General features: G+C 34.2%; 1 protein-coding gene across 1 annotated transcript in view; it reads left to right on the top strand.

The window, feature by feature from the left end:
- LRP1B (LDL receptor related protein 1B) overlaps positions 1–12,113 on the top strand; it is a 715,984-nt gene that overhangs the window by 264,965 nt on the left and 438,906 nt on the right. The window contains exon 8 of the mRNA XM_088145133.1: positions 11,119–11,281. Coding sequence (XP_088001259.1) covers positions 11,119–11,281 — 163 coding nt within the window. The remainder of the gene's footprint in view (positions 1–11,118; positions 11,282–12,113) is intronic.

Here is a 12,113-nt window from a genome sequence, read left to right as displayed (position 1 = left end):
CCAATAAAAAAGGCTAAGAACTAAGGAAAATGATTCTATACCTCAGGTGGGAATATGGGCTTTGGGAAGAAGTCAGAAGATGGGAAGTGGCAGTCAGATGATAGAAGATCCCAGATCCTGTGTTATAATACTAACATTTGGCTGGGTTTGTAATTTAATAAAGTCTCCAGAGTCTGCTGAAAATTCTGGATAGTGTTTTAAATTTGTATAGATCTAAATGGCTAGAGACCTTGCAATCTGCCTTCTTAATTCTTGTTTATCCTAATTAAGATAGACAGAGAAGTTACAGTTAAGCATTTGCTCATTGTATCAGGTTTCAATAACAAGCAAGGCCATACTGTAGAAGGCTGAGTTCTTAGTAACTTTTCTTTTCAGTAGCATTTTTTTTTTCCAGAATAAATGTGAGTGTGGTTAGAGAATTCAAAGACTACATAGTTAGTTTAATGGGGTTTTATTTCAATTGTTTGGCCTCTCTGAATATTTTCCATAATATGGCATAATGCTATATCATATATGTAGTTTTACCATTTTCTCAAACAACATTTTAAAAAAAATATATGAATATAGAACTAGTTCAGTTTGACACTTTGCATTATGAAGTTCTTTTTATGAAGCCACTGAGTTAGAGCATGTATTCTGAAAATGAAAAGTTAACTAAAGAATGGAGCAGAATCATTTTTGGCATAGTCAGTTCCTCAGTATGTGATTTGTCTGAATCATTTCAGGACCAAAGTAATTTAATATTTGAAAGAAATATAAAAAGAGTGAGAGGAACAATAATGTATGAAAAGGCTGGGCTACTCTGTCAGCATGTATAAGCTGTTCAGTTTATCAATATGTCACAGAACATCTGGGACATGATGTGATGGTCTATGCACTCAGTCTTATGGTTCTGAAGTTGATCATAAAATCTAATTTTTATATGCATAATTATATAAAAACTGTCATGGCATATAAGCCAAAATAATGAGGTAATTGGAAAGTGTTTTAAATATCTGCCAGTGTATTTGTTTTCAGACCATACACTAAAATTTCTTTCAGTCCCTCATCAAAATAAAAAGTTCAGTATTGTTTCTATTATGTTTCAGTAATAATATAAGTTAAAGCAAGCAAAATGTGTCTCTCCCCTTAATATAATTTTAGGTTTTCCACACTTCCAGAGGAAACTGAGTACATGTATTTTTTTCCCTTCTCCTCTTCTTTTTCTAAAGAGCCATAGAAATTAATAATATGATTCAATAACTGACACCTGAAATATTTAACAAAGCAAGAGAGGCCTAGATGTGTAAAGCAGAACTAACATGAGTGCAAATTTAGCTCATTTTTATCTTGAAACTTTCTCAATAATTGGAAAATTATATATTTTCAAACTCTATACAATGTATTATTTTAATGGAATTTAATGGGTGGAAACTAAAAAAATATACAGTGTATAGGGTAAATTGGAAAATTATAGGAATTTAATATATCCAATTATATGAATTATATTACATATAAGCCTTTCCTTATTGGTCACTTTAGCCCTTAAGCACAATTATTTTTGAAATAAAATTGTTGGTGTTGTTATTATCAATCTGATTTCCAAAGGTAACATAACGTGGATTTCCAGGTCTATGATAACTAGACTACTACTAAACAACTGGTACTCTTGAATTTCAGAATCCTTCTAAGTCTCAGATCCCTGAGAAAATGGCAGGCCACAATACCTTGAATATTTACAGTTAGGACTGTCCAACTTGTTTTCAAGGAGATTTTTGGATTTTTTCCCTCAGAGTATTAAAGTAGCCATGTCCTTTTCCAGACGGCTGTTTCAGAAGCTACTCTTAGTTGTTTCTGCAAGCATGTGCACATGCAGCTCCTTTGTTCCGATGTGTGTTTAAAGGGAGGGGGGCAGTTGGCATGCAACACAATGATAAAGCAGTGATTATGTGTATGCATGCATGAGGAAACAGGATAGACTTAGAAATAATTGCTTCTCAGCTTCATTTTTCTTTCTACCTTCATTTTCTTCTTCAGATGAAATGTGTTGATAGCAATTTTGTTTTGTTTTGTTTGTTTGTTTTGGAGGGGAGGGCTTATAAGCTTCTTTAGTTGAAACCAATTCTGAGTGCATATAATTCCAATCTTTGTTAACTCAGTTGCCATTCATATCCATTTACTGTAGGCCAGTGGTTCTCAACCTTTGTACATAATGCCATTGCTCATTGTGACCCTTGGTGCTCTGCTTTCCCAACTTTCTGTTCAAGGTCAGTAACTGCCACTTTCTTTCCTATTGGCAGGTCTTACTAGACATATATATTTGTGTGTACGTGTGTGCATGCATATGTATGTTTATATACAGACAGTTAAATTGAATATATACATATATAGTTAGTTAGTTCAAGCATCAGAATGCATGTACTGTACATGCAGGCACAACAAGCAGCTTTTTAAAAGAAATATTTCCTTACTGCCCTGTTGTTTAGAGTTACCTCAACCATAAATGCTATAAAAGCACAATGGTTGTAATCCTTGCCTTGAAAATAGAAGGTTGCTGATTTGAAATCTAGCATTTTTAATTACTATTTTTTTCTTTTTTTGAGCTTCCTACTTTTCCTTGTTTTTGTTTTTAATTAGTCCAGCAATGTATCTTTCCATCATTTTTCCAGTCACCTGAGGTAGAAGGGTTTTATCCTCAGCTCTCAAATAGCCAAAATAACCTATGAACACTCTTGAGTTCACCAACAATGAGTGGGGGTTTAATAGAGAGCAATGTTGACCACTTTTGTCCTCCAGAAATGGTTGCCCATCTCTTCTGGTGATGGGACAACTGCACAGTATAAGTGTTTAGTCTCTTCACTTCCTGCTTCCTCATCCCAAATTAAAGAAGGAAGCATAGCTTTGTTGTCACTTTTCTACAAAGAACTGTAACAGGAACACTTCCAAAGAAAGACTCAAGAAAGAGGTGTTGAAAACTAATGGATAAATAATCTAACAATGTGAGAAACAGAATTGAACATCTATTCAATTCTAGTAATGGGTTCAATAAGTGAGTGTGTGCAAACAAAAGTAAAAGATTAATAGGTATGTGTGCAGTCCTGTCTCATTACTTGAGTATGTTAAATTCTCATTTTTCCAAGTTTCATATTGCAATACTGGTTTTTGAATTGAAACTTCACTTGAAGTTAAATTAAAGGTAGTAAGTAGCTTGTAGATGACAATAATCTAAGTACTGTCCGTTCCATTTTCCAGGAAAGCAGAAAGAAGTCTAAACTGGTCTCTAGAGTATGATTGAGGCTTGATATGTAGGTTAGAAATAACACTTTGCTTTTTTGCTTCTGCTTTTTTTTTCTTTTTCAGTAGGAGCTTTGAAGAGGGCATAAGTATCCTTCATAAGTATCCAAACTGTTTTCTCTGAAGTGATTTTCTTCCTAAGTAGTTGGTGCAGTGTGGACCCTCTCTTATATGTTCAGAATGTATGGAAAAGAAGCAACATAGGCTTTCCTAACACTGTTCTAATTGCCAATCTCATTTAGTGTAATTCTATCCATATATAACAAATGTAGTAAAAATTGAGTGGTTTGCTTATTATTTTTTCAAGTAGTGTATGATTTTAGGGACAATGGATACTTTAAACATGCTAATTTATACTGGAAAATGGGTTTCAAATGGTGGGGAAAAAAAACTTGTTTGCCTAGCGCCATCTGGTCTGGCACAATAAAGCTTGAGGCAGAGAGATAGAGATAGAGATAGAGATAGAGAGATGGAGAGATAGACATAGACATAGACATAGACATAGACATAGACATAGACATAGACATAGACATAGACATAGACATAGACATAGACATAGACATAGACATAGACATAGACATAGACATAGACCTATAAGATGAGTGTAATGAATAACTTTTATATTATTCTTGAAGAAGCCTAACGGAGGGCCTGGAGACACAGTATTAAAATACACATTCTACCTTTTCCCAAAGTCATTTCTTTTATAACTTTTAATCAGAAATAAATCCATATTATATTAAAATATTATACACAACTTTAAAATGTTAATTGGCTATTGCTTATCATCTTTATGAGATAATATTAAAATAACATTTTATAATATATAAATATTTAGAATAATTAACAACTCTGAGGAACAGAAGTTAGATTTCCACTACTCACCTAGCCCTCCGTATATATTATCTTTGCAGCAAAAGAAGCAAAATGTGGAGTACGTTTGGCATGAAAATAGAGAGAAAATTACATGAACAGTTCAAGTATCATAGGTTAATATAATCATTCCATATAGTTCCTTCAATAATGTAGTTCACCAAAATCTGGGTATTTCATAATAAGTTTACTGATGCTAAATTATGCTTTAATTAAGCAGATTACTTGTTTGAAGTACATAGCCAGTTTTGATTTACCATCTACAGAGATTTAAAGGTTGCTTTTTGAATGCATCATTACAAAATGTATCTCTATAAATCTGTATTCATTATTTAGCCTAGATGCCAAAACTAGGAATCTATTACAAATTTCCAATCATTTGGAAACACCATCAGCAATCTGCAAAGATTAACTGAGATATGTGATTGTTTTCCTTTGGATCTGGCCTAAACATGGTGGCAAAGAAGTCAGCTGTTGAATGAATGAATGAATGAATGAATGAATGAATGAATGAATGAATGAATTTGTTAGGTTTAAATATATGAAATACATATCTCAAATGAAAATATTTGTCACTGACAAAACTTTAAAATGTAGATAGTATGAAGCATTCTAGAATATATACACCCTAATTCTCCATTGGTGTGCACCTAACTTGGAGTTGTTTGTTTTCAATGGCTTCCTAGTCCAAAAGGGCAGGGCAAAAATGCAAGAAACTGCAATGTTTTCTTTACTTTTCTTCTACTATCTTCTTGGTCTATGTCTATGGATATGTATGAGAGCAATTGCAGGACATATAACTAGGATAGTGATAGTATTGATTTAGATTTTTTTTTTCCATTTATGAAGAATTACTAGGGCTTCTGGGGGTTCTTCAGATAGTTGGACAGAATTAAATATGGAAGCTGGAAGGGAAGCAGGAGAGCCACAAAGTCAGAATTCTTCTTCTGCACATCATTTCAGTAAATATGTTTTAACTGTCAAATATAAGATGGAAGAGTGGCTGATGGTGATAATATTCAGTCAGGTAGAAAATTAACTCTTTTAGTAAACACAAGACAGAATGTATTCTGCGTAGCTGTAGTGGTGAACATAAGCAGTAAAAGACTTATATATTAATTACCATGCATAAAGGTTAATTAATCAAATGTTTTATTTCTGTAAAAAAAATTAATAAATATACTGCTAGATTTCGTTGAATAACATAGGTCAATGGAAAAAAATCACAAGGAAAGGACAATAAAATTGGCAATATGTAATGCCTTTATAAAGTCAATGGAGCTACTACAGGTAGATTATTGTCTATAGTTCTGGTTACCAAATTTCAAAAAGGGTATTATAGAAGTGGTAGATGTACAGAAATTGATCAAGGGAGAGGACTGCCTTCTCTTTAAAGATGTGTGTGTGTGTGTGTGTGTGTGTGTGTGTATACCCACACACACATACATACACACATATATATTCTAACTTTGAAATAAAGGGAAAATTGATAAAAACATGTAAGATATAGACCAGAGAATTCCACATGTTCAAAATTTATCAGCAAAGTGTCCAAATTTAAGTCATATGATTTGGGGCTTCCCTCAAATCATATGACTTAAACTCTATCAGTTTTGATAGAGTTAAGGTTAAGGTCACCCAAAAACAGACTGAAAAAAAATGTCCTTCCTATAATGTCATGTCATCCTCAGTTGACCTCCTGCAACCTTCTAGAAAGTTGGAGTCTGGCCTGAAGCTGCCTACTTCCGATATAGACAAAGTGGTTTTTTGTTGTGCATGTGTGTGTGTATGTGTGTGTGTTTGTCTTCTCACAAAACTGTCAAGTTTGTTACTCATGATGGTTACTTGCCATACCCAAGTTCAAAGCACTATGCTATTGAATATAATTTGCAGATAATCCATATGTATTGTTCATGCACTATGTAAAATAATTTACATAGCTACTGTGGCAAACAGAATTTCAGAGCAAATGTACCCTGGAAGAATCCAGTGAGGTTGTGATCTGAGCATATTGTTCCTAAGTGAGTTCTAGGATATGTTTAATTGTAGCTATGCCAAGTATTTACCTGAAAATATTTTCAAGATGAAATTTATGCACACAAACTCAAGCATATGATAAGCCAGATAGAATGAAATATATGTTTTTGTTGACAACGGAGCTGTAAATATTATTCTCTGTTCTGTGCAAAGTTGCTAGCAGGTAGCTCATCTTCAGCCCAATAGGAAAAATAAAATAAAATTCATAGTTCCCTTGACAGTATGAAGCAATTTCACAAGGACTGATATGAATCTTCTTGAATGGTATAAGATCTGCCAACATAACACATCATACAAACTATATTTCCCTTGATAATTGCCATTAATTTTCCATTCTGTTCAGTCTGTATGGATAGTTTGCTTTTGGCAACTGAGACAGTTGATATAAAAAAACAAAAATGTATTAACTAGAAACTTAGTTTCCTGTTCTGATTAAAATTTGTATAGAGGGTTGCTTAGCTTACCAATAGAGGTACACTAGATAAACCAGGTTAGTCTTTGCTTTATCATGCAAAAATCATGTTATACTCACTTTGAAATCTTTAGAAAGGATACTGATTCATTTCCAGGTACAATATAACTTGTTGCTTATTGCTTTTAAATTCTGAACAGCTTATATCCAAGATACCTAAGACAATGCCTCCTGCTGCAAGGTTTATCGAGTTAGGTCACCTGGGAAGGCACATCTAGAGGACCAGTTGGTTCATCTGCCTGTGTCACAAAGCCAGGCTTTTTCCATGGTGGGACTGTACTATATATGGAAATTCCTTCTCTGTGGGATAACAATAACAGTAATAAACAGACAAGCACTTGCCACACAACACCTCAGACTTAACAATTGTTGATAAGAAAGACAAAACAGTCTGGATAGTGGACATTGTGATACCTGGAGACAGCAGAAAAGAAGAGAAAGAATTGGAGAAAATCACAAAATGGAAAGAGCTGCAAATACTGTAAAAGTAAAATGACTGGGGCAAAAGGAAGCAAGAACTAGAGAAAATCACAAAATATAAAGACCTGCAAATAGAAGTAGAAGAAAGCAAAGATAGTACCAGTAGTTATAGGCACTTTAGGTGCAATCCCAAAATATCTGGAGCACCACTTGAACACTATTGGCATTGACAAAATCACCATCAGTCAATTGCAAAAGGCAGCTTTACTTGGAACAGCTTACATCCTGCGATGATACGTTTAACACCAGCAACATCTGCCTACCTCTATAGGCAACATCTGCCTATAAAAATGCCAAACCCGGTCTAAACATCAGGCTGACTGTGCGACCAACAATAATTTATTAAATTTATATGCTGCCCAACTCCCAGCAACTCTGGGTGGTTTACAGTTGTTAAAACATTTAAATACAAAGAACAATGCAAAAACAGCACAAGACAAAAGAACAACAATGGCAAATAAATAAACAACCCCAGAAGGGAACAGAAAGGAAGAAAGGGCATCAGTCATCCTCTCCAAAGGCCTGGGCGAACAGCGAGGTCTTTAAGGCCTTTGAAGTCTCAGTAGGGTGGGAGCCATTCGAATCTCAGGGTTAACCTCATTCCAGAGATATGCAGACTTCCATCTCCAGAGGCTTTTAAGAACACAGTTTTTAAGTTGGTTGGTTGGTTGGTTAGTTGGTTACTTCATGAAAATAAGAATATGCAAAATGGAGTATCTGGGGAGCAAGCTGGGTATAAGAAAAGTGTCTGAATCTTCTTCTCTCCTTACTATTAGTTGGCATTTTATTCACACTGTTGTTACTGATTGAAAAATGGAAGGAAAGAAGGGGTATATATATGCTGGCCTAAACTACTTCCTTTTGTTTGCTTTCTCATTCACTGCTTCATTCTCATGCATACAAAAATACATGTAGACTTGTCAGAAAAGGTTATAAAGGAAGAGAAATAGATTTGGTCTTAGCTTTCTATTGTCCACCAGCTCGTCTGATACCACAGAATAATTCTAGGGGTGCATGAAGAAGTTGGGATTAAAGGAGAAAGTAAAGTGTTCCTATGTCACTCCAGCCTTCCACCTTAAGAATGCAGCCTTCTAAGACAGGTTGTGTGTGTGTGTGTGTGTGTGTGTGTGTTAAAGGATAAAATGCCTTAGGTCTTGTAGAAGTTTAAAGTACCCATAAGCACTCCTTTATATCCCCCCCCTTTTTTTTTTGACTGAGGGGTGGGGTTAAGGAGCAAAATGTATCCCTTAAGCCTTAAAAATTTCCTGTGTCAGATTAAGTGTTGTGATCTGGAAAATAACCGATGATCTATTATGACAGAGCGAATCATATCTGTCAATAGCTGATAGGAGGTATCTTTGTCCCTCCAGTTTCCAGTCAATTGATAAGTCCATTTTCATTCATTACAGCTGTCATCTTTTAGTTAATGGCTGAATAACTGATGTAGTCATGATACACTTTCTAAGGGAAATTCCTATTTTAATTATTTGTGACATCTTAAAATGCCAAAACTTTAAATACCCCAAAAATACATCTATTCATGGGCTGAGTTATTAAGCTCTGGGGGAGTTTAGATTGTGTATTAAGGTTTGCTTTGATTGGAGCAGTTTATAAGCCCAGTAAAATAAAGTGCAAGGGACAACAGTTGTTTAGGACACAGGTTGCTAATTATGATTGGCTGTTAATCTGTATTATTTGTAATTCCTAAGCAATTTCCAGCGTTTAATGTGCAAAATGAATATTACATCTAAACAGTGTTGAATAAGGCTCTGCAGTTTTAAGTGGATTTAATTTACATGTTAGGAAATATAATTTGATATTTCAGCCAGGGACACCAAAGCAGTGTTAAAATGTTCTTAATAACATTTTAAGATACAAGCTAATTAGTCTGTATGTAATTTGCCTCTAAATTAGATATTGCCACATAGGGTCTAAAATGCAATGTAGAGCTTTTAATGGTTGGTTCCAAGGTATTACCAGGGAGCCAGAATGGGGGAAATTTAAAAGGAAGCACTTAGTATTATAACCAACTTGCTGAGCAATAATTTGGTTGCAAAATTCAAAGGAATTCTGCTTATTTGTTCGGCAAAAATGGTACAGGAATTAAAAGTGTTATTCATTAAAAATGCATCCACTAGTTAAGTAGGGTGGTTGTTATTGTTGATAGTTATACTTAGAAAGTATAGAATATGCTTTTCAGGATAAGGGGAGAGGTTTTATCACATCTTGGATTCCAAATTCTCAGTGATGGCAGTAATATGGTGAAGTTTCTAGTATCTCTTTGCTCCTACCTAGTAGGTGCTTAGATTTTTGCAACCCAGATATGGTTATGATTCAATATGCAATAATTACTTATATTGTCAATTAGAGTTTTTCACTTTTCTGTTACTTCAGCATGTGCTTAGTTTGGAAATCTTCCTGTATTGTAACTTTTTTTCTCAAAATAGAGAACCTTTAAATTGTATGTTGTGGGCTATATGCAGTATATCAATGCAGTTAATTGCTATATAAGATTAAGACAAATTGCTTCAAAGATGCCTACATAGGCTATATTTGATAGGAGTAATAAGTACACTGAGAATACTGGGCCTTAGGATGCAGTGAATGAAAATCCTCCCACTCTATCCCCTTGCTAGCCCTCTAAGAAGGCAAATTGTGAGCTGAAACGCTACAAGACATGCAGAAACTGGGCAGAAGTCACTGCTTGTAGACATCTGAAACCCAGAAAACAATCAGCACAATACACTGGACTGAGAAAAGGAAGAGTTTAAGTGGATTCCCACTCATGTTATAAGATTGGCGTATACAATGGTCTCTTCCTCTGAGTAAAAGATGGTTCAGTTTCTCTTCTGCCTAAATAGACATTTCCTGCATCTATAAATGTAATATGCTTATGAAATGATTGGTAGTCAATGAAAGATTTATCCTCCATGTCATTCTTTAAACTCTTCAGGCAGTAAAATCCATAGTTTAACTGCTTGCTGTGTGAAGATCTTGCTTATGGGCAGAAACTTTCTTGTGCTGTCATTCCATAATGCTCAGCATTGACTATTGCTGATTCAAATTCTCCAAGGGGTTCGGGAAGTGTTTCTCTTCCAACAGTTGCTTCTATTCTTTAGCTGAATATGCTGAAGTTAATCATGATAAGGCCTACTTGTGAATTATGTGCATGCTGGCTGGTCTATGTCTCCTCCGTAACAAAATAATCCTTTGTTTAAATATTCACTCTTAATGATAAGAGGCAACAGCTGGATTTTATTAGAAAAAAATCCAGTAAGTGTTTTTTTTTTCCGCTTTGTTTTTACTCTACTTTAAGACTGGGAAGATCACAATGCATGTTTATAGTTTTAAATGTATAATTTTACCAAAATGAAATAAAAAAGGATGCAAGAATAACCGTCTTGAATTTATCACACATATTTGTGATTCTTATCACTTATAGCATAATTCACTCTTACAAACTCACATAGTACTTCCTGTGTGGAAATATGTGTATGAAAAAACCATAATTATTAGTACTGTTACTCACTGTGAAATATTACAGCTTTAAAAGTGAAATATTATTACCTCTGTTACAACAAGGCACTTTTATCTGATTTCCCCCAACTTCCAACAAATGAACTTAAAGCTAAGAAACCACCCCCACCAATGCTGGCAGGGCATGCTACTGTAAATAAATAGGGCGCAAACCCCACACTCACTCGCACTGATGATATTACCAAGTTGGGTAATGAAACATCTACAAGCAAACAACCAGCTCAGAGAGCACCACAGAACTTACATATGATAGCATTTTTGTTTTAAATCCATTTTACTATGACTAAATTTTACTTAAACAGACTTTACTAAACATATTGTATGATTCTCATAGAGTTGATGGTACCAACTCTTTCAGATGTATAGTACAGTTCCTCTAGTATTATTTCTATAATTTTTCATATTAAAGCAAGAACACTAATTTAATATTCTTTTCACTATGACAGATATACACCATATGGCAGTTGACTGGCTTACTGGAAACTTCTATTTTGTGGACCATACAAGTGACACAATCTTCGTATGCAACTTCAATGGAACAGTGTGTCTTACCCTGATTGATCTTGATCTTCATAATCCCATGGCAGTTGCTGTAGACCCTAGTTTGGGGTAAGGTGCTTAATAATATAAAATATTTATATAATATATTTACATTTCCATGCCAAAAACAAAAGAAAAGAAAAATTGTGGTTATTTCTCACTTTGAAACAATAGTTGTTATTCAAAAGTAAACAAAGTACCCATTAGAACAAAAAGTTGTAATCTATCTATCTATCTATCTATCTATCTATCTATCTATCTATCTATCCTTTAATATAAAATATAAGAGAAACAGATGGCTGGAATTGAATATTTATCAGCCTATATCCGAAGCAGTGAGCAGTTGGATTGACCCCTTCTAATAAATTACAAGCTTATTGTCTTGAATAATAGTTACCTTTCCATGCTACATAGCAAATCGAGTTTTGAAATGTAATGGGACTTTCAAAAGAAATATATTGTATGGTATTGGGGAAGTATTTGGACACACTTCTTTTTACCTTAGGTAAAAGCACTGCAGCTATTTTTGTAATATACTATGATTCTTAAGCCTGCCAGGAGTAGAAAGGGGAGAAAACAAATACAATTTTTTTATATACAGTTGATGGTTGTTTACTGGACATAAGAGATTTGCAGTGGTATCTGATATATGTTTAATTAAAAGTAAGGATCAGTGAAATAGGTGAGTTTTATTTCTAGTTGTTTCCAGCTGTGTAGCACTATGGATATAAATGTTGATAAGGGGTGTGTCTTATCTTCATTTGTGAAACACACAACTAACATTTATTTCTTCCTCTATCCCTGTTGCTACTATATGCTGTACAACTGCTTGTATGTTCTTAATACAATAGAGAAGAAGAAAGTCCTACTTTCTAACTGATTTGAAAAAAATAAGAAACTA

The sequence above is a fragment of the Python bivittatus genome, unplaced genomic scaffold, assembly GCF_059951505.1.
Source record: "Python bivittatus isolate LINGU-HERP-01145 unplaced genomic scaffold, Pbiv_v1 ctg000480_np1212, whole genome shotgun sequence".
NCBI lineage: Eukaryota > Metazoa > Chordata > Lepidosauria > Squamata > Pythonidae > Python > Python bivittatus.
The sequence above is the reverse complement of the archived record's forward strand: the minus strand, read 5'-3'. Positions and strand labels throughout refer to the sequence as shown.